General features: G+C 33.0%; 2 protein-coding genes across 8 annotated transcripts; one reads left to right on the top strand and one right to left on the bottom strand.

Annotated features, from left to right (window-relative positions):
• Positions 1-1,846: 1,846 nt before the first annotated feature.
• LOC128166265 (rho GTPase-activating protein 24-like) lies at positions 1,847-9,270 on the bottom strand. 4 transcript variants are annotated; one of them, XM_052831323.1, is made up of 7 exons: positions 9,184-9,253; positions 8,817-8,925; positions 8,100-8,342; positions 7,640-7,663; positions 4,883-5,005; positions 4,527-4,656; positions 1,847-4,341 (listed from the first exon to the last, which is right to left on the bottom strand). In XM_052831323.1, the coding sequence occupies exons 3-7, from the start codon at positions 8,332-8,334 to the stop codon at positions 3,114-3,116; spliced, it is 1,740 nt and encodes a 579-aa protein (XP_052687283.1). In that variant the 5' UTR covers positions 8,335-8,342; positions 8,817-8,925; positions 9,184-9,253; the 3' UTR covers positions 1,847-3,113. The 4 variants fall into 4 exon arrangements, with proteins under 4 accessions (XP_052687283.1, XP_052687285.1, XP_052687282.1 ...); XM_052831325.1 differs by lacking the exon at positions 8,817-8,925 and having other exon boundaries at positions 9,184-9,270; XM_052831322.1 differs by having other exon boundaries at positions 8,817-9,258.
• Positions 9,271-9,408: 138 nt separating this feature from the next.
• On the top strand, positions 9,409-23,084 carry LOC128164696 (stress-activated protein kinase JNK-like). 4 transcript variants are annotated; one of them, XM_052828681.1, is made up of 12 exons: positions 9,409-9,474; positions 12,734-12,834; positions 14,586-14,735; positions 16,307-16,436; positions 16,531-16,589; positions 16,797-16,935; positions 17,390-17,555; positions 17,844-17,915; positions 18,340-18,665; positions 19,603-19,666; positions 20,143-20,229; positions 21,482-23,084. In XM_052828681.1, exons 3-12 carry the CDS (start codon positions 14,617-14,619, stop codon positions 21,538-21,540), a joined length of 1,221 nt encoding a protein of 406 aa, XP_052684641.1. In that variant the 5' UTR covers positions 9,409-9,474; positions 12,734-12,834; positions 14,586-14,616; the 3' UTR covers positions 21,541-23,084. The 4 variants fall into 4 exon arrangements, with proteins under 4 accessions (XP_052684641.1, XP_052684642.1, XP_052684639.1 ...); XM_052828682.1 differs by having other exon boundaries at positions 21,423-23,084; XM_052828679.1 differs by lacking the exon at positions 21,482-23,084 and adding an exon at positions 20,460-21,407.
• Positions 23,085-23,211: the final 127 nt, after the last annotated feature.

Here is a 23,211-nt window from a genome sequence, read left to right as displayed (position 1 = left end):
CAAGGAGATTGTGGATATCATAACCATGTATTCATTTTTTTTTGCCCACATGTGTGGGAATAGAGAAGATTTTTTAAGATTTAAAACATTTTTACTATATGGCCATATTGGCCCAACCCTAGAGCCTGAAAACCTAACAAAGGGATCATGAATTTCACAATTTTAGTAGAGGCCCTCATGGGCATCATAACCATGTATTCAGTTTTTTGCTCACATGTGTGGGAGTAGAGAAGAAGATTTTTTAAGATTTAAATTTTTTTTACTATATGGCCATATTGGCCCAACCCTAGAGCCTGAACCCCTGACCCAGGGGTCATGAATTTCACAATTTTGGTAGAGGGCCTCATGGACATCATAACAATGCATTTAATTTTTAACAAATATTTATGGGAGTAGAGAAGAAGATTTTCTAAGATTTAATACATTTTTACTATTTGGCCATATTGACCACACCCTAGAGCCTGAACCCCTGACCCAGGGGTCATGAATTTCACAATTTTGGTAGAGGGCTTCATGGACATCATAATCATGCATTTAGTTTTTAACAAATATATATGGGGGTAGAGAAGAAGATTTTCTAAGATTTAATACATTTTTACTATTTGGCCATATTGGCCCAACCCTAGAGCCTGAACCCCTGACCAAGGGGTCATGAACTTCACAATTTAGGTTGAGGGCTTCATGGACATCATTATCATGCATTTAGTTGTTGACAAATATATATGATAATAGAGAAGAAGATTTTCTAAGATTTAATACATTTTTACTATATGGCCATATTGGCCCAACCCTAGAGCCTGAACCCCTGACCCAGGGGTCATGAATTTCACAATTTAGGTTGAGGGCTTCATGGACATCATTATCATGCATTTAGTTTTTGACAAATGTATTTGGTAGTAGAGAAGAAGATTTTCTAAGATTAAATACATTTTTACTATATGGCCACATTGGCCCCACCCTAGAGCCAGAACCCCTGACCCAGGGGCCATAAATTTCACAATTTTGGTAGAGGGCTTCATGGACAACATAACCATGCATTTAGTTTTTTCCTCACATGCGTGGGAGTAGAGAAGAAGATTTTTGAAAATTTGGCTTTTTTTGCATATTTGGCCCCGCCCGTGGCACCTCAGGGGTGGTAGAGCCATGAATTTCACAATTTAGATTCTTCTTACCATAGAGATGCTTTACACCAAAAATGGTAACGATTGGCCTGGTAGTTTTCAAGAAGAAGTTAAAAATGTAAAATTGTTAACGCACGACGCACAGACGCACAACGCACGACGACGGACGAAGACCAATAGCAATAGGTCACCTGAGTGACTCAGGTGACCTAAAAAAAGAGACCAGAAAGTTTGAAGCTGATGGTTGTAGATTTTTTGAACAATTATTTCATTTTTGCACAATTCTTCATGATAGTATGCTTTTTTAGATTTGATTGACAGCATGTACAAGAACATTTGTAATGTATTGGAATCATAAAATGTAAATTGATAACGTAAATGTCAAATATTGTTTACATATTTAGATGGAATGCTAAATTTTCAACACATCATAGATCAATTAAATAACATTGAAATTATAATAATAATTTGTTCATGTTTCTAAATTGATAGAAATCTCGTACTCTATATGCCTCAATATGGAAAAAAATAGATATTGGAACGTTCTTGACAAATAAGGAGCCAAAATTCTTCAGACATCATTATGGTGATTGGAATGTTTGAGTATATAATAAATACTATAATTCATTTAAGTGTTTTAAATTGGTCAGAAAGAGAGAATGTCATCACTACTGTCATAAAATATCACTGTAATACTGAAGACCCCAGCCTGTACATGATTATGATTTTTTGTTTAATATTCATTTACTCATGATTGCACCAGTGTATGAGACATGTATAGTTATAACCATCTGTACAGATTACTCTCTATGTGACCATTGGAATGTTGCACGGATGAAGGAAAAGCCGTAAATTGAGGTCTCACCAATCAAATTTTTATGTACAAAACCTCAACAAAAGTAATAGGGAGAAAAGAATCCCTAAAAAAAAAAAACACTCAAGCAAGCCCGGCAAAAAACAAACACATGTTCAGTTGAGCAATATAGTAGAAAAAAACATGAACAGATTTAGTTGAAAGTCATTGCACATAGAAATAATTATGTCCATTAGTAAAGAAAAGTACATTCCAAACACTGTAATATCAAATAGTACATATTTTGTATTAAAACAATTCAAAAACAAGACACTTCTTATTAGAATTATGTAAATATTGAATTATAAATGATGATTGTATGACTACAGTACTGTAAATATAAACAGTCCTAAATATACATGACAATGTACAAATTTTTACATCCACTTTCTTGTAAAAAGAAATTTCAATTACACAGTTCTATTTATAGGTAAGCTCATTCTTTCATCTGTTTTGCACACTCATTATCGTATGTAATTATATAGTACATTTATCACTTTCAAAATTTGTTATCATGAGGTGACTTTCATATGCAATTGATGTTGTAATGCCATTTTCAATTTTCACATTGCATAAAACAGATTTAATGTGTCTTTACAACATAACATGAAAAGTGTGTAGAAAAAGAAATAAAAATAGACCTTTAAAAAAACCATACATGCATAGTGTACTATGTGAGATAAAGTGTACATTACCATAGCAAGACCATTGATTCTGCAAAGAATTAATCTTTGATATCAAAACAGTTGTTTAATCTGGTCATAAAACATTGAAATAAATATCAACATACTTATAAAACTTTGAAGAAAAAAGAATATGCACTGTATTTGAATTTCGAAAGAATTAGAATATTGTTTTTAACAACATAACTCTACCCCAAATCACAATGAAAAGTTGATCTGGTAACAATTCAAAGACTTCAACTGGAATGTACCAAAATAATCTTAAAGTGAAGAATGCATGAAGTTTGAGTGTCAAACTTGGTAATTCATAGATCCATTTTGTAATCTCTTGCTCTTTATTTGTTCCCTCTAATTCCCTTAAATGGGAACAAATAAAGTTAACACTACTGCTACAGCTTATGACATTAAATAATAACTATATAAACATAAGTATCAAGCCATGTAACAATCCATAGATTATTCTGGAAGTTCACCATATTTAAGATGATAATGCTGAAGCTGTGTTTGTAGAATCATGACACGCTTCACTGCTTCATCCGTCGACTTCTTCTCAGCTTTCAGTTTGTCTTGAAGGGTTTTTATCGCATTTTTATGAGCATTGTCCATTGTTGATATTCTGGCCTCATATCGTTGTACGATGACAGAATTACTCCTTGTTAGTTCTTTCATGTATCTCTCCAATCGAGCTATTTTCATCCGCATCTCGTTTATCTTCACTTCTTGTTGAACTCCACGTTCTTGCAGAGTTTTATTTTGCTGTTCGAGTTGCTCGCATTTACTATGAATGTCTAGTTCTACCGCTGTCTGACCATTATATAGGTTATCACTAGATTCCGCTAATTCTGAGTCTTGGTTTTCAGAATCTGGAGATTCCGGACCAACAGGAAAATGGGTTTCAAGTTCCTCTTCTGTACCAGACATAACCACTTTTCTATTTTCCCCACGTCTGTTTGCCATCTTCTTTCTCCTAACAGGAGCTACAGGTTTATTTTCAGCAATAGGAGACACCCCATCAAGTGATAACTGTTGCAAAGCAAGAAGTTCTTCAAATTCAGATGCAGGGATTTCTGAACCAAACAGTTCCTTGTTAATACAGTCCATTAGATTGAGTGAGGTTGGCTTTAGAACACATGTATTGTCTTCAGGTTCTAGGTCCAAAAGATTACCTACTGGAGTGGTATCCACCTGCTTTTCCACAAATACGTCTTTTTCATATTCAATCATCATAAACACCAGCTGCTGGGTAATATCTGCAGTTGCCATTAGCAACTCTGCACTGTCTGCCTCCGAGACATTACGAATGATATTTGGTCCAAACACAGTAGCAATGTTCAGAACGGTCATTTTGTTAACTTCCGAGTTTCTACTGACTAGAGCCAAGAATTTGCACAAAAAGGACAAAATATGAAAGTTGTCTGTGGGGATATCTGGTAAAGATTCTCGCAAATCAAATATGGCTTTCTGCTTGTCCTCGGGTGTCTGTGCACTCTGATATCTTAGGGCAATGTTCATGAACTTCTGATAATATTCTGCAGGTATCACTGACTGAGGGAGCTCTCTGAGATACAATTTTAACAGGGAAGCTACAGTATGTACATCCACTTCCTCAATGTCAAATACCACACGTTCAGCAGAGTCAAAGCGTTCTTTTAGCTCTTTGATCAATAGGTTGCGACCTGGTAATCTATATTAAAAAGACAACAAAAGAACCAGGAAGTTTTAAACCATCATAAAAATGAACAAACCAAATGATCCAAATTTCATCAAATGAGTAAAAAAAATACATTGCAAGAACATTTTTAGATTTATCAACAGATCAACTTAATTTTTCAATCAGAGTCAAGGGTGGTGATAAGTGAGAAATTGAACCTGAAAATGCCCTCCACATCCAGTCCATTTTTAGTCAAGAAATGAACACACTGTTCCATAATGTATGGCAATCTTCTGTTAAGTTTATGCTCAAAAGCCATTGTCTCCTCCAAACTTTGTCCAAATATTGCTAAGTGGAAGTGAAGAAATTGGAACATGAATTACATGTATATACAACTATTCTATATACCTGTAATCCATATGGAAAATTGGTAGCATACCAGGTAGATTGAAAGAAGAACAGTGATAATTACACATACTGGTACTACATGTATTTCCTTATTTCATAAATCATATAAAATAAATGTAACTATGATAATTCTAAAATTTTCATTTGATATACATGTAATACCTACCACCTCCAAATGAGGAGTACATGACTTTTCTAATGTTTTTAATCCATTTCTGTCGCTCCTCATCATTGGCTGCCCACAAGAGGTAGGTTTCATGATTGGACGTTACTCTGGTCTGTCCTTTGCCTGCAGGTAACAACACAATGCTATACATGCATGCATTCACAACTGGAAGTTTGGGCTAACATGTATGATTACTTATGTTAAAGCAAAATTTAATGTGAATGTACAATTGATGTGAATTTTCTTGTCAGATGATGAAACATCATTATCTTTCACTAAAACCTGTACATTTAAGGTCTGTTAAAACAAATTTTTGTGGTGAGTACTGGGTATCTAAAATGTGTAAAAAGATTATCATTGTTTCTGTCCCTTTTATTTCAATTTTGTTTTTGAAAATGTGTAAAATGGGAGATCTGGTAAAGGGTATATATAGCCTTCACTCTCTGCTCATTGAAAATGAAATGCATGTACTTGATTGTCCGAACTGAAGCATATCAAGCATGTGCTTATCTTGTAACAGCTGTATAATGCATCCTGTCATTCTTGGTTACACAGTGTACATGATGAACAAGTACATAACGTGGTCAGGACAGGGTGTATATTACTTGTGCTGTTATGGATGGGAGTGTCACTTTATGTGATGCTGTTACACAATAACAAACCAAATACATCATGAAAGGCGACTTGACCTCTACAATCCAATGTACATCAATTACCGTAAGAAAATATGCATTCATATCCAAACTTACACAATAAATTGTAAGCAAGGCTTGTGCTTATATACAATATCACATTTTGTTAGTTCATGCAAAATCACATTCTGCCACTTGTACACGCTTGTTGATTTGAAATTAGATTTACAGAAGAAGTTATTAATTCAGGCAATGAAGTTGAGTGAGAACTCAGTGACCCTAGCTTTTCTGTCTTAGCACCATTTATATGCAGGTATCTATAGCTTCTCTATAGAATTATGTCTATTGGACTACTCACTTGTATCTGACTATTGACTACTCATGACTACTCATATTTGTCTGACTATTGACTACTCATATTTTTCTGACTATTGACTACTCACACGTAACTAACACCATAGTTTTATTAATCACAACTCGTATGTATCTGTGTGACTCTTCATATTATTTTTTAAATGACTTCCTGGATATATATGACAATTGTTCAAACTGATTACATGTTTCAAAATAATGCCCCCTTTCTTAATATTGAAGGAAATGGGACACCTCCATCTTTTTAAAATAAATAATTAACTGTTGAAGAATAAAGAATGAGATAATTGTCTAACACAGCAGTAGTAATATTTTTTACTGGTATATATTTTGCCTTAAACTGAGTGTTTACTGACTGATAAAGAAATTCAACAGTAATACTGGACCAATACTCATGTACTACATGGAAAAAAACTATATTTTAAAATAATTCAAAGAGCAAGAGCTCTCCACAAGGCAATATATTTCAAATCTAAAATCCACAGGTCCCCCTGTGACAGTGCAGCTCAGCTGTGCCTCTTTATTTACACATTTCTCATCTTTATCATGTAACTATTCTTCCCATGCATATTAAATTGTATATATGAATTATTAAACTTTTATAACTATTTATCGTTTTTATATACCGTAATGTTCCAGGTACTTCATTCCTATTGATGTCTCAGAGATGATTAACAACATCAGTCTAACTGATAACTACACTTTCTGACTAATCTAATGAATTTTTACAACTATCCACACCAATTCAAACTCACACTTGCACTTGTCACACTACTGGACCTAAAATGAGACCTAAATCTTTCAAATTCAGATCCTTAATAAAGTCACATAATGTTCTGGTCCCTTGTTTACATATACATAACAGTATTGTCATAAAATAAATGCATGATGCTGTTTCACATTTCATATTTCTTTTCATGATTCAAAAAGACATGAAAATTGCAAAGGTAATAAAGAATCTATGACTCAATGATGCCATGATGTGATTGCTTCAAAAGGTTTTGATGAGAAACAAGGCATTTTGAAGCAGCAGTTACCCTGTAAATGTACCATTCTATATTTTGCTTCTTTATGATTAACTAAACACAAAACCACACATTTGGGTATAGCATAAAAAATCATTATATTTAAAAATGAGATAATTCATATTGACAATAGATACATCCATGCAGTATCAACTAGCACTTCAATACAGCTGTTGTAGTGGACCTTAATGCCTTCCTCAGGAAATAATTTCCCACAATTCATGCAATTCATCAAAGCATATCTGAAATGTGTAGGTAATTTGTTTAAGGGACACCATTAATTGTTTACTTTTAAATGAATTACCGGTAATGTGCACTACTGACTGGTCTATTTCAACTACTAAACTAAGTGCCTACCTTATTAAGCAATTGCAACACCAAACAGATTTACCAATTTCTTCTCAATTTTAATACATGTACTTTGTTTAGAATTTAGAGTTCGCCGGCAGAGTCCGAGATTGATGACTGACATCTCATTAAGAATTTCTTAATACTGGTTTACATAATTAATGTTATTAAAGAAATTTTTAATAAACATGCTAGTTTTTTTACAGTGTGAGCTTAAAATAAAATTAATATAAAAAGTTTTTAGACAGATTTTGTTTATCAAAGAATTAAATACATGGCATTCCGACCATTGATAAGAGAGGGCAAGGATTGGTTTGAAAACAGAGAGATCCTGGATAGGACAGATTGAAGCAGATTATACTGAAATGTGATTACTTCACCTGGGTCTTCCATCAAAGACAAGTCTGGTAATGAGAATAAATGGTTCCAAAGAATGTGTATAAAAAGATTCAATGTACTGCACAATAAAACAATACTTTTATTTTATATACCTGGTAATAGCTAGGTAATAATGTATAATTGTATATTAAACATGAATATATGTAAATTTCTGATATTTGAATCTACACAAATATGAAATAAAAGAGTATAATTTTATGAATATACTTAGAAATACAGCAACTTTGATAATAGCAAAACACTTAAATATTTTCAAGTTTTACATCTCATCAAATACAAATGATATATATATATACATGTACTAGTAAGTCAGCTGAAGAAATTAGGTATTTTAAAAAAAAATTCGGACATGATTTACATCAATGATTAAGAATATGCTTAATTTACACTGAATAAAAACAAGCAAACAACAGTTGAGCAGAATCTGTTTTTTTTTCTTACCTGCGCTTATCTCTAAAAGACATTTATCAGGATCCTCTGGGTTAAATGGAACTTCACACACCCTGTTTCCCGGAAGAAATATACATCCCAAGGGCTTTGAATCATCCTCTTTAGCAAAGTAAAAGAGGAAATCATTGTTTAGGCAAAACCATCGTCGATGCCATGTCCTCACCATTCCTCCTTGCTTTTTCAGCCATCCACTTCGTATAATACGCTGTCTTTGGGCAGCATTCATGTTTTCTTCTGAAAGAACAGAATTGTTTCTGAAAATATCAGTTTTACCTAAAACAGGATTTAAAACTATACAATGATTTTAGATATTTATTTTTTTTTCAAAATATGTTACTAATAATTTTCTGATTCATTGACCTTACTAAAGCTTAGTGTGTTTAATCAATACTTAATTTCTGTATAGGTTAGCAGAGTACGACGTAAATGTTTTCAACTGTTAATGATGTCAGATATAAGTAAAAAGTAAGAATAAGATTAATGTGTTTTTTATATGTTCTAAGGCTCGCAATATTTCAATGATTAAAGATTTACAGCATTCCAACACATTTAAGATGCAAAGACTGAAAAGAACTATAATTTGTTAATTTAATACTGCTTCATATATATACGTCCCTGATCATAACATTGTTAAGGAATAACATGAAAATTCGCTACACTATGGAATAGCTTGAAAATTAACTTAATCAATTGTATGGGAAAGATTACCTTTAATGTACAGGACGCTGGAGGGTGGAACTAGTTTTTAAAATGTTCTATCCTTAAAACAATATTTTCCTTCGGACTCGATTTCACAGTATTCCTTAGTAAAAATCATCTTTAAAGAAGTAAAGGTGTCTATTAACTGCTGACAAATGATCTTTACAGTATATGTGACATCAACATATCTACTAGTACGACACTTCGAGTCATCCTTGTGCTCCCATTTCGAACAGGATATTTTGAACACGGAAGTTGAAACAAAAATAACAGAATTTAACAAGCAATTTGCATAATGCCTGCAAAATCAATAAGTTGCATTTAATGCATTGCTAAATATACATAATTTTCAACTTAATAGATACCGACGTCGTACTTTTACAATGCTGGTTGTCGGTGTCTTGACATTATAATTACAATCCCCTCTTGATCCTTTGACACTTCCTGTGTGCACATGTTTTGGTGACGTAGTAAAAAGAGACATAAAAAACATATTTTCTCTTTAGACGTTCATTGTTTTTCAAGAAATGAAAAAAATTCTATATCAATTGAATATTTAGTCCATATTTTATAAATCTCGTTCCTTTCGATAATTAATTTCACCCAAATCAATGACGTCATACACATCAAAATAGAAAGGAGATCAACAAATCCCGGCATTATTTAGGTATTTCTTTTTTATTTCTGGCCATTATTTCTTACTTCTTTTGAAAATGTAAGTGCTATATCTACCATATGACACAGGAATGTCAAAATGGGCTGTATTTTGAAACTGGTTTTGTTTCAATCGGATAATATATTTCATGTTGGTTATGGCATAATCTAAGAAATGTCAAATGAACATTTACCGATGTCTGATATTACAGCATGTGTTTGAAGTTGACACTTGGCGTAACAGTTATGCTTAAATGTTTAAGGACTGGCAATGTTTATAGATAGCCTTTTACATATTCCCAGTTGTTAACATGAAAGTGCAGTGTTTTTATCAATGCCACTTGTTTAGAACTGTACTGAAGCATAACACACTCATAAATAGGCACCAACACACAGGCATATAAACCATTAGATTTCGTTAAAGCTGAACACTGCTCATGAAATAGGCACTGTCCGCCATAATTCTCTTTCAGCACCGCTTTCCCTACAACCCCTATATAAGCCGGAGACCTCTTAACAGTTCAAAGTATATCGGTAGAGGTCTCACCTGTGTGGATGTACATCTTGCCTTGCCGTGTTATAGTGAACTAGGAAGTAGCGTTTAATAGGCAGTAACTCCAAAAAAGTTTCAATGTAATGTTTTGACTGACCTTTGTCCAGATCGTAGTAGGACGGAGTTAAGACATAGCCGCTCGTGACTTGAATGAAAGAGAGAAGAGAGAGAAAGTTAATGGAGGTGATGCAGATAAAGAATTCATCATTGATTATAAAATGGCAAATAGATTAATTATGGTCTATAAATTACATGTATATCCTATATTGGTGTAACTTTAAAGCATTTTAAGTTAAGATCTTAAATTTTCTTTGGCCGCCAACAACATGCGTGCAGTGTCTACTAATAGGGATGATGTAACAAACCAAAACTTTATGAAAGAGTCTGAGAATTGTATACAGGCAATACAAATTTTTGAATGATCTTTTATGAATTGAGATATGGTGAAACGGAAAGGAAATCCAACGGAAGCTTAGTGGAAAAATAAAATAGTGGCGGATAAAGGTAAAGAATATTTCACACTGATTAACCATGAAGAAAGTTTTATCTCTCTCATTCAAGTCACGAGCGGTTATGTCTCAACTCCCCTTCTACGATCTGATTGGACAAGGGTCAGTCATAACATTAAGTTGAAACTTTTTTGTAGTTAATGCCTATTAAACGCTTCGCTGTACTCAGTGGCAATTTGAAATTATCAAGTTATACACACTTTTCTCAAACTAGGAGAGTACTAACATCAAATAAACTGGTCAATGCATTATTTACAAACATAATGTGCACACAAAACAAGAATTAAATGCATAACAATCCAAAGACAACAAAAGTAACACTACACATTGGTCACAAGTTAGAGGTTTGCAACAGGGTGTAACAAAATTGATGGATTTTATACTAGGTACCTGTGTGCCGATGCTTATATACAAGCAGTGTTTTCAGCTTTAAACCCAAATGTTCACCTGAAACTCATTGCCAACTCATAGCAACAATGGAAGATAAATATGTAAATATGGCGGACAATGCCTTTTACGAGTATGTTCAGTTTTTAATGAAAGTTTACATTTTGGCCGCATAAACTGATATTCAGGTTCTTATCATGCTCATCTTGATTTGCCAAAAGCACTTGGCAGTGTGGTTGATTTTATGGTTTTCTTCAAATGACATCTAGAAAAATTCTGAAAATCTGCTTGCAGTTTATATTATTTTATATCCTGCATGCCTTTTGGGTATGTTATACAATACCAAACGTACTTTTGTTAAAAGAAATCTTGCTGCAAGTATGAATTTAAGGCACTGAAGATGATTTTGTGCACATATTAGCATTGCAACGACCTGAATTTATTGCAAAGCAAACGTATCTTGACTAATCTAAGACTGATATTGAATACAAAATGACAGCAAAAATGAAACTATATAGCAGAATTTAAATGAGCATTTATAAGTGTTCAACTGTAGGTATTAATATTTTCTACCATCTTTATCTTTAATGATTTTTTTCTGTTTAATCTATGAACTATTTAAAACTGGTCAAAATTTGGAGGATTGGTTTGCACAAGAACAGCTAAGTTTATGTACATTTTACATGCAATATTTTCTATTACAAAGTTTATTTCACAGTTTCCACCTATTCCTCTTAAAGTGCATGTTGTGGAATGTATTGCATAGATAGTAGAACGCAACTTGATTGTTAAGTGGTTTATTTAGAACTTGAAATTAGCAAGTAAAATAACATAATGTCAAGCAGTATGATGTCACAAATAAAGTCAGTGTTACACAAAAGGGCAGATAATCCATGACATATAGCATAAAGTTCATTTCATGCTGGCAAGCTGTTCTCACTGTACATATCTTGATACGTGTAGTAGGATACATATATTTCGATATTGATAAATTAGAAAATTGTAAGAAAATGTGTATTTTTTTTGTCTTCGTGACAGTAAAAGAGCATTATATAAATAGTGCCTGTTTGGGAGGGTAACAGTTGAAATTGACACCCCGAGAAAACCATTGTCAACCGACGCGAAGCGGAGGTTGACAATGGTTTTTGAGGGGTGTCAATTTCAACTGTTATCCTCCCAAACAGGCACTATTTATTTTGTTATACTGAATGTCTTAATTTTTAAGAAAATTTTACTGCTTTTATATAGGAATAACGTGAATTCTACAGCGAACCGTACGCGCATAATTTTCGCGCATGTAACATTTTTTAATGTTCCCATTGCTAAGTGCGTTGCTAACGCTGAGGGTTATAGAAAGGATTATGAACTGCGTCTTAACCGATCAGATTTCAGTATTTAACATGAAAGTATAACAATATATAAATAGTGCCTGTTTAGGAGGGTAACAGTTGAAATTGACAACCTCAAAGAAAACCGTTGTCAACTGACGCGAAACAGAGTAATCAGTCTCTCTTTGTTTCTAAGTGAATGTAATATGTTTCTGAAGACTACTGATAGTACATGTATTCATGTTCGGTTTAATTTTGTTGAAAAATTATGAATCGCGAACATAGTGAAATTAAAACCATTGTGATTATTTGCTAATCTACAGTACTGTACATGTATATGAATCGTCACACTAAAATTTGAACAAGGATAACTGTTATACAGTATTAGATTGGAAAATTAAATGGCTTTTACAGTTTAAAACTATATGGTTTGCACTAAATATGCATTACATATATGTAATATTATCTTGAGTCAACTTAATGTTATTTTTACAGGTGTTATCAACAGTGATCATAGTGATGTAATATTTTGGAGCAGGCCTAACTGAATAAGGAATTTAAAATTGATTTTATAAATGCAGCTGCATTAGACTCTGGTAAGAATGAATAATTGTTACAATTATACTATAGTTTATAGAATGTGGGGTTTTTTACTTTGATTTTGGTATTACAGGCAGAACAGTTTGATCACCAGTTACATGTAACAGTTGACTAGAAATTCATGTAGGAATTTTTAATCCTTCTTTTTTAAGTTTTGTCTGGTGTTTTCCCCATTCCCATTGACCAGCCCTTTAGTCTATTTGGGATAAACGAACATGTCTTGATTATGGCTTCATTTTGGAAAACCTTCTTGTCTGATCTTGACTGCACATTTGGCACTCCTTTGTAGATAGCAGATATTTTAAAACCTGATGACTAAATATAGATTTAAGATGAATATTAGGATATTGTCCAAGGTGTATTGAGTTGAAATCCCACAGAGTGTAACTAGAATTTAGAATCATTACATTGAAAAACGTTTAGGATTTTCATCCATGATAAGATTCTTAAAAGTGCAGACTGGTAAATTTGTCTACTGAATAGTTGAAATTATACACTAGCCATTAGTTTTTAGCTGGACTGGTGGCATAAAAAGTTGTTTTTTTAAGGGATGATGATCTTTTTAAGAAAAAAATCATTTAAAACTAAAAAGGGATTTGTGAAAGAGATTGTACTTTGAAAGCTGGTGCCATCAAGTGCAAATGGTAGGACACCTGATTAGAGATTCACAGGGTGCCTATTAGTACTTTACCAAAGTTTGAAGCATGATCAGTGAAAGTAAACTTGCCTTCATCATTTTCTGTTTCATCTAAAATGAATAAATCATAAAAACTCCCTCCTTGTGAAAGACATGAACCCATGGGGCTTTATATTCTCGTTTGTCTGAAAAAAAAAAAAAATATATGATTTATGTAGTAGATTAATACATTATTTTTTAATTTTTTGGTTCGTTCTGAAGGTTACGGGTAATTATTTAGCTGCAATAATGCAGCCCCTCCCATTTTTTTTTGGGGGGGGGGGGGAAGTAAACATCAGATATAAAAAATCAGAGAGGGCTATATTATTGCAGCTATACTCTGTCCCGGGTTTTTGCTTCTACCACTTTTTCTTGATATTTCAATAATCATAAATACCTTTGAGTTCAAACTACGTTTATCCACTAAATATGAAAAATGTCCAGATTATCTATTTTGAAATGCCCCCTCTACCGCTTTTCAGATGTTTCAATACACATCCCAAAATAGAAAGTCTAGGGGGATTTTGCTGTGCATCAGCCATTATAAAGCCCGGATGATAACATTGAAAAATTGCGTGAGGTGTCCCGAGTACCTCCGAATGGAGAAAAAATGTAAACATTTCCCATTATAAATCTCCGTAAGAAATTCATTTTCATTCCCGTGAACTTTTATGAGTGAAAAATGATTATTTGTCAATGAACATATCTTGGATATTTTCCCTTTTATCGATTTCAACAGCATGTCTTTCACAGGTATGTGTATTTTTATTAAAAATTAATTATGAAACGGTGATGGAAGCAATAACTTGGGACACTAAAGTAATTATTATCAGCCTTGCGTAAGAATTATTTGAGAAATCAGGTTCATTCAGAGCCTTTAATTTGGGTATAGACTGTGAATATAAATAGATGCAGAAATGTATGGTAAAATGCTTCTGTATTCATTTAATGTTAAAAAAGTTCTTAGAGATAACCTATAGATGCCAGTGACAATTATTGGTAACAAAAACGGACCAAGCACGTTATATATTTGCTGTTTGAAATCATGGCTGGCTTATTTTCTATTTGTAGATGGATATTAAAAAGTGCTGTTAAAATCATCATGAGTGAGACAGCATCCCAAACGTACCACACAGTGGAGGTGGGGGATTCCACATTCGACATTTTAGACCGTTACAGTAATCTCAAACCAATAGGATCTGGTGCTCAGGGAATTGTATGGTCAGTAAACACAATATTCATGTTGACAATGATAAACTGTGGGTTGACCATGGTCAACTGTGAATTGACAATGGTCAACACTCAATATGATTACCCATACTTAAACCTTTCTTGATAAGTTTATAGAAAACATCTTAACGGAAAGTATAAATGCAGAGATAAAGTAAGTGGATAATTACTCCGGAAGAATCATGAAGTTTGTTTACTACATTGACTAAGTCTACTTTTGAGTTTCAATACATGTATTAGAAAAGATAATGCCATTCAGTAGGCTTTGGGAACCTTGGAGCTATAGTAGATGTTTGTTGCTACATTTTGTTCAGAGCCTTAAAAACTGACACTGAATGTTACTGAAAAGGAAATGACTGTGCTTTGTACTGATTTGTAAAGGTCACCAATTAAATGACACTTAAAGCTCTTTGATAAATCTACTACATGCAAGGTCATATATTTTTTGTCATTTTAAGAAAATTAAATGAATTTTATCAAAATACTGTGTGTGCTGTACATAGTCATATTGTTTTCAAATAAAAACATAAAAGTAGTAATCATTTGATAGGGTTATGAAAAAAAGGGGGGGGGGGCAAATATTGCTAATTTAGTCAGAGTAAAGCCATCATATATCAAGTCCATGTTAATTGTTTTATCATTAGTACATGTAACCATTTTCCTGTAATGATGAATACAGTGTATATATTCAGTATAGATTTTCTGTTAAACCTTTTTTCTTCATTGAAAACTGTACAATATCCTCTTATTATTTGTTGCTTTATCGCATCAAATTTAAGTTCAAATGAATGTTTTAGGGAAGAATTTACTCTCGGAGAAAGTTGTATCAAAAATGAAAACACTTACTAATTTGTTGACAAACTCTTGATCAGGAAGTGGGAAATTAAATCCATGTGATTGGTACCAAGCTCTTTGAACCTGATAGGGACAAAATGCATTCCCAGAATAGAGTGACTTTTGCCATGCTTTTATCTCTATCTATGGTGTTTATTAAGTCTATCACAAGTTTTTAACTACTAGTATTGCTCTCAGAACCAATCTTTGACTATTCAATTTGTTTCTCAATTCTGAATTGTATTTTGGTTAAAAAGGTGGTTATTGAATTTAGTGAATTTAAAAATATGTTCTGATTATTAAACAATGGGTACATGTCTTCAGATTTGTATTGAACAGATTTACCTCCATCATTTGATTGGGATAGGGCATCCCATTTTTGCCCTTTTGCAGATTTGTATCAAACAGATATACCCCATCAATAAAGGGGGGGGGGGCTGTTCATCCCATTCTTGTCGTTTTGAAATAGATTTTCTAGTTTTGCTTTCCTACACAGATAATGGTGAACTGTAATTGACCTTCATTGTGCAGAATTATCACTTTTTAAATGAAATTTAAGTTTTTATTTATTGAACTTGGCTCACTTTTCACTGAATCTTAGTATCTTTTTTAGATGCATTTACTAACTGTGTTATTAACAGGTGCATTGATATCATACCTGCATCTAATATATGGTCAGTGGCCTTTAAAATTTGCATTCTATGACATAATGATTGATTATTTTTCAGTGCTGCCTATGATTCTGTGACTGGGCAGAATGTTGCCATTAAAAAACTCAGCCGTCCTTTCCAAAACGTCACCCATGCCAAGCGGGCATATAGGGAATTTGTATTAATGAAGTTAGTTAACCACAAAAATGTAAGTATTTCCAATATAAAAATTATTTTTTGTTTTCATTGAAAACATTACTTTTGAAGGAAATTTAATATTTTATTTGGATGTTTTCTTACAGATTATAGGTTTATTAAATGCCTTCACACCACAAAAATCTATGGATGAGTTTCAAGATGTGTAAGTTTTTCCTTTTCATATATTATAAAAGAAAAATTGAACTGATAGATATCATATGGAGATTGATTAAAATTTTTACTTGTATCTAAAGGCAATTTGCATATTAAAAACTTTGATATAAGAGAGGGAGAGAGAGAGAGAGAGAGAGAGAGAGAGAGAGAGAGAGAGAGATTTTGATCCTAATATTGTCACACATACTTTTGACAGATACTTAGTGATGGAATTAATGGATGCTAATTTGTGCCAAGTCATTAATATGGATCTAGACCATGAGAGGATGTCTTATCTGTTGTATCAAATGTTGTGTGGAATCAAACATTTACATTCAGCGGGAATCATTCACAGGGTAAGAAACTAAGGTTAATGAAATACATCAAATATGTACCAATACAAGGAAAATATCGCTCAAAAGAATGGTGCACTGCAATACACATTCTGAATTTTTTGAGTGTCCTCTTTGTTGAGTTTTAATCCTTTGATAGTATTTGTTCAATACTACTCAAATTTTTGAATTAATCAATGAAAAAAATGAAGCAAAATAGAACAGCATGAAATGTTGTGTGATACTTATCATTTGATGCTGCATGGCACATGTGATCTCCAACATATTCTACAATCTCAAAGTACATACCTGTCAGTTTAGCAGATTGCAAAGAATTGTATCCAGGTGATTTTGGTGAAATTTATTCAGTTGTACCATAATTACATGTAACGGTAACTGTCAGTAAGTTGTCATGACATTGTTATGTATTTTTTATAAGACAGTATTAGCAATACATGTAATTAAATCTGTTTTATAGGATTTAAAGCCAAGCAATATTGTTGTAAAGTCTGACTGCACATTGAAGATCCTTGACTTTGGTCTGGCCCGGACACAGGGCACAGGATTCATGATGACGCCATACGTCGTCACCCGGTACTACCGGGCTCCAGAGGTCATTCTGGGCATGGGATACACAGACAATGGTAACAGTTCTAAGTACATGTACTGTGCTTTTTGAAATTTATCAAGTCAACAAATTTCAGTATGATTTGTCTAACAGGTACAATGTATATTTAAAAAAAAAATTAAAGGTATATTTCTGGTGATTTGAGTGCAGAAATGGATATACATTGTACCAGTTTAGATAGAAGTTCTTTTTGAAAGCACCAGTGCATCTACACGAAAAAAGTTTTAAAAAGTTTATGTTCAGTGAGAATTATGAATGACAGATACAAGAAGTACTGCATTTGATCGTTTTGCTTTTGTTACAGTTGACATTTGGAGTGTGGGGTGTATAATGGCAGAACTTATTCGGGGAGCAGTCATGTTTCCTGGTAGTGATCGTATCCTTGTCAAAGTTATTTTTGATGACAATGTTAAGGAAATTTCCTGTCCATGGATGTTATGGTCATAAAAGAGAATGTCACTAAATACACATACATACTTCTCTCTGAATCATTGTACCCTTTTATTGATTAAAAAAAAGGAATATTGGTTTGCAATTGAGGACAAGAGCATTTTGATGAAAGATGTCAGACTTCATATACAGGTTGAAAATATCATTAATATTCTGTCTTTATTGGGGGAGGGGCATACTTGTTTTAAAAACAGGTTTCTATGAATTAATTAAAAGGGAGATCTGTGGAATTTTAACTTGTCAATATAGCTATTAGTTATATACATACAGTGCTTTAAAATCTTAAATTCAAAACAATTGAAAGAAGTTGCATTTAATGAACATTTGTTGCATTCTTAACACTGATGCAGATATTGATCAGTGGAATAAAATAATAGAACAGTTAGGAACTCCTTCAAGAGAATTCATGCAGCGACTGCAGCCCACTGTGCGTAACTATGTGGAGAACCGCCCTCGCTATGCGGGCTATAGCTTTGAGAGACTTTTTCCTGATGTAATATTCCCTCAGGACAGTCAGGAGCATGCAGGCCTGAGGGCCAGTATGGCTCGGGATTTGTTGTCCAAAATGTTAGTGATAGATCCGACGCAGAGGATAACCACCTCTGAGGCCCTGCAGCATCCCTACATCAATGTCTGGTACGATGAGCAGGAAGTCAACGGGGTATGTTCACCTCAAGTATGTCTTTTATATGAAGTTGTTTGAAACTTATTACTGTGAAATCATTAGATTTCGTGGTGGCTCAATTTTCGTGGAATTCGTGGCTACCTCTCATCCACGAATATACACCCCCACAAACTAATAAATTAGGGCTTTAAAGTCATAATCCTTTTGTTTGTATACGAAAATACATGAAATTACGTACCCTCGAACCTGTTAAATTTAAGCAATCCACGAAAATTAGCCCCCACGAATTTTAATGATTCCACAGTATGTGTGAGATGATTTGAATGAGTATAATTATTGAAGTATATCATAATCATGTCCTAACTCATCACTTCTGCCAAACTCCTGGCTAAATGCTTGCTATACAGAATTTTTTAAAACCAATCAGCTAGTATGATCATGGGGTATGCATTTAATCCCCTTCACAAAATAATGTATCGCTACATGTATATTGGAGGAACCTGTTTTATTTTAACATCAATGGATCAGTTATGAATGTTGATTTCTTGCCTTTTTTGTTTAAATTTTATTTTTTATTAGAATTGCATTTCTGGATGTTAAACTTAAGAAATCAACAGCAATTTAAAAAGGGCTTCTCAGAAGATTTGATCATGTACCAACCAAGTTTATATCCTAATGAACTTTTTAACATTGCTGTTTATTACTTATATTTACGTTTGAGAATGGCAAACCGATCAGAATCATTAATATAATGGTGTTTTACGTTTACAATATTGCAAGCAATAAGCATGTACGGTTAACATTGTGACGTCACGAAAACGTTCATACAGAATTTAGCATTTTTGGTATTCTATAGGTTCATATATGAAAGCATATTTGCAAATGAAAATATTTAATGTTGTTTCAATTAACACATGATTAAAATGTTTAAATATTTATCTTGTTCTGTTGAAATACAGATATCATTAGAATTCATATCATTTTTCAGCCGGCTCCTGCACCCTATGACCACACTGTTGATGAACAAGAACATACAGTGGAGCAATGGAAAGGTAAGAAACTCTATGTAACGAATAAAATGCTGTCTTATATATGTTTAAGTGTGGTGATAGAAGTGTTAAAATAGTAATGTGTTGTGAATGGACGAGTAGGTAAATGTGAGGTTGAGTGATTTTGTGCAACATGTAAAGCCCTTACTATGTGACAATTTTCATTACCGGTATTCTGTTTACCTCTTTACAATAAATGCTGTACTTAAAAGTATACATATACATAAGCTGATAAATGCAAAAAAAACCCAATGACATAACAACAAAACAGCAAAAGCCCCCCAAAAAAGTAAGAAACATTTTGGGGAGAACAAAATTATTATTTTGATGTCATTCAATTTAATATGCATCACCCTCAACTCCCTTTTAACTCTTCCCACTTTCCATACATTGTAAATTAAACATTGCAGTTTATGTTATTCTTTGTACCAGTATAAACTTGACTAAAATCTTGGTCTTGTATTTTAAATCTATTGCAGAACTGATCTATAATGAAGTGATGTCATATGAAAACCAAGGACAAAACCAAGGAAAGCAGCCAGCACAGCCTATGCAAAATCACTCGGGTAAGTTTAGACAGTAGAACACAGTATCTTGTACAAAACTTCCCACAAACATGTATAAAAGTATCTCTTTTCAACCTACTGGCACATGAACATATATATACTGGTTGTTGGAGCAATGAAATGCAGATATATATTCCTCTATGCTTTCAACTACCGACTGGATGTTGTTTACAATGTATTTGTCTTCAAATATTGCACAATTTGGCTGAATGAGAAATACTTTTCTTCAGAGATGAGTATGGATCTACAAAAATCAGGTATAGATTATAAGCCCATGGAATGCCTTACCTTCAATTTGGTGCCTGAAGCAAAATGTTGAGAAAACAAGCCAGCTTTTCTCCCTTTGCTTGTTTCATTGAAAAAAAAGTTCCAAATTGCCACACAAGCTGTTTCTTTTTCAATTTTTTATTTAAAAAAAAAATATTACAGATGGTGCTGGCTCATGTTTTGTAAGAATTGCTTTGGGTGTAAAATCGCAACAGACAGCTTTTATTTAGAGCAGTAGTAGTTTATTGTTTATTAATTGTTCATAATTCTAATCGTAAATGTTGTTATTTCAGTTATGAAGTACATGTAACGTGTTATTACTTTGGTGTTCATGAGTCTCATGCATCCTAAAAGAAACCATAATACATGTACTAAAATTCATGCATTAAAAGGTCATTTCTTATGTTGTTTTCAACTAAGAGCATTTGCTGATTATAACAATGGTGTCTTTTTAAACTAGAGATTCTAGGAGGTGCTATGATTGTTTAATACTTGTACATTCAGTGTACAGTGTTTCATTTGTATGAATGGTAATTTTAAAATGTTATGAATATATGGGGAAAAAGTTCTGCCTAATTATGAGTCCATTTTATTAAGTAGATTTGCTTTTTATCAGCATTTCAACAGCAAAGCCTGGTAGTTTTTGATAATCGGCTTGCAGGAAAAAATACGGAGAAAAGGTTTGCTTTGTGACTCCCATTCCCTTTTTAGCAAAAAATGCTTAAAACAAGAAGCAAAGTTTGGGCATGAATCATTTGAATCAAGGCATGATTTGTCCCAGTTTAACTTTACATATGCTTGAAAAAAGAAAGTACATTTAAAGGGATTTGTTTATGTACCATACAAGTGAGAAAGATGATACAATGTAATTGGCTTGAACCAGTTCTGTTTTTAATCAGATTCCTGTTTTTTGGTTTTTTTTCCAGCCTGAGACATTTAGAGACAATACCCTGAGTCACTCAGTTATGTAATATTTGTACTTCAGTGGAAGCTGTGAACAACGAGAGTGATGTGCCCTTGGCTGGCGGACCTAGTCAGAAATGATACGTATTGTGCTTGTAATTTATTGGAGCTTAGGGAATGAAATCCTTCATGACTGTGAGCTCTGCAGTTGAACTGTGATTAGGATATTGAATAACCTCTTAGATGCAAAATGCTTCAATATTTTATTGTTCTACTGATTTTTATTTACCGTAAGATGTTTGTCATTTTTTGGATGTGTGTACCATGTTTTTTTAGATTGGAATTTTTTCAAGATGTTAAGTCAACTTTGTGTTGGTTATGATTATGTGTATTATCACAAAAAAGAAAGTGGAATGTGTCATAGAATCTGAAATCCCTACTATAGTAAAGTTTTAATCAAGAATGCTTGTTTAAAGCCTGTAGAAATTCACAAATTCTTAATGTGGAATCTCAGATGAAATGAACTGAACGTCATTATTTAATAATATTGACATTCAAAATTATATATGTATTGCTGATTTAATATTTTTAAATAGTAACAAATTTTATGTACAAAGGTAAAATTATTCATTCTACAAAGTGTTGTGCGTTGAGAGATGTAATTTTTGGATGCTGCTGTAAGGTTTTGTATGTGTACTATAAGTAAAGGTGAGAGAACTTCCATGTGCTATTAGATGTTTCGAAAGTGTGACAGAGGTTGTCATTAATTAGTGTGCAATAAATTAATATATATGTTCATGAGAGAGGTCAGTGTAACAAACTGTATATTTGAATTTGAGACCTATACATTTCTATAACTTATTTGTAATTAGATAATCTGTACACAATGAAGAAGTGGAGAACCTAAGTACATTTACATGTATAACGGTTGCTTCATGTCAAGGTAAATGTTTGTGAATCTCGGAAAGAAAAAAAAAATCACACATTCCAATAGCATGTCAATGTTTAGTGCATTTATATAGGAAATCCTTTTATTTCTCTGTACTGTCCATAAATAATGACCTTCAGTAAAAGTCTTTGTTTTGGAAGAATGTAGTGATCAAGGCAATGGAATGTAACTGTACTTTTCTCGATTTTTGTCTACGATGTGTTTACTGGTATTATTTTCATACACTGGTCTTCCAGCCTTTAAACAAGAAATATGAACCACGATTTGCAGTTTTTGTTTGTTGTTGATTGCAACATATAAGTACCATATTTCCATGTACATGTAATTTGTATCAAGAAAAACTTTTTGTTTTTCCATTTGAACTTCGAAGTATACATAATGTAAACAGGGGAAAAAACTAGACAAGTGTATAGTCAAGTATTTGAAATTAATGTTGATAGATTTTCAGTTCTGTTTCAAAAGTGTATTCATACATTTGCTCTACGGGAAAGAAGTATTTCAGTTTATATTAATATGTGTGAAATTTCATACCAGTTTGGCTCTCCTTGGTAAATTTGTGATAATTTGCTGCTCTATGTAATAACTGAGCTCTTATCAATAGCTCAGATACCTCAGGCTTGTGCTGTGCTTTTGACAAATCTGTCTTTCTTTTCGCTTTCAGAAATTTCAGTAAATTGTTAATATGTTCATTTAATGTCTCCATTGCTGGCATGGAACAATTAAAAAGGGATGTAATTTTCATGTTTTAGATTTATCTTTTCAAGGTGTTTTTCCCAGGGTATCCCTGGAAATGTTTTCCAAGCCTAACAGTGTTTTACAGAGTGTCACACTTTAACATTGGTACTACTTAATTACTGGGATAT

This window comes from Crassostrea angulata, chromosome 10 (genome assembly GCF_025612915.1).
Source record: "Crassostrea angulata isolate pt1a10 chromosome 10, ASM2561291v2, whole genome shotgun sequence".
Lineage (NCBI taxonomy): Eukaryota > Metazoa > Mollusca > Bivalvia > Ostreida > Ostreidae > Magallana > Magallana angulata.
The sequence above is the reverse complement of the archived record's forward strand: the minus strand, read 5'-3'. Positions and strand labels throughout refer to the sequence as shown.

Bases quoted from the DNA above. Each gene is read 5' to 3' on its own strand.
- LOC128166265 (XM_052831325.1), bottom strand. From the start codon at position 8,334: ATGAATGCTGCCCAAAGACAGCGTATTATACGAAGTGGATGGCTGAAA. The intron at 5,006-7,639 runs GTGAAGTAATCA...TGTTACCTGCAG, and splicing joins GTCTTTGATGGAAGACCCAG to GCAAAGGACAGACCAGAGTA. The intron at 4,657-4,882 runs GTAGGTATTACA...ACTTCCACTTAG, and splicing joins GTACTCCTCATTTGGAGGTG to CAATATTTGGACAAAGTTTG.
- LOC128164696 (XM_052828679.1), top strand. From the start codon at position 14,617: ATGAGTGAGACAGCATCCCAAACGTACCACACAGTGGAGGTGGGGGAT. The intron at 16,590-16,796 runs GTAAGTTTTTCC...TACTTTTGACAG, and splicing joins ATGGATGAGTTTCAAGATGT to ATACTTAGTGATGGAATTAA. The intron at 16,936-17,389 runs GTAAGAAACTAA...TCTGTTTTATAG, and splicing joins CAGCGGGAATCATTCACAGG to GATTTAAAGCCAAGCAATAT.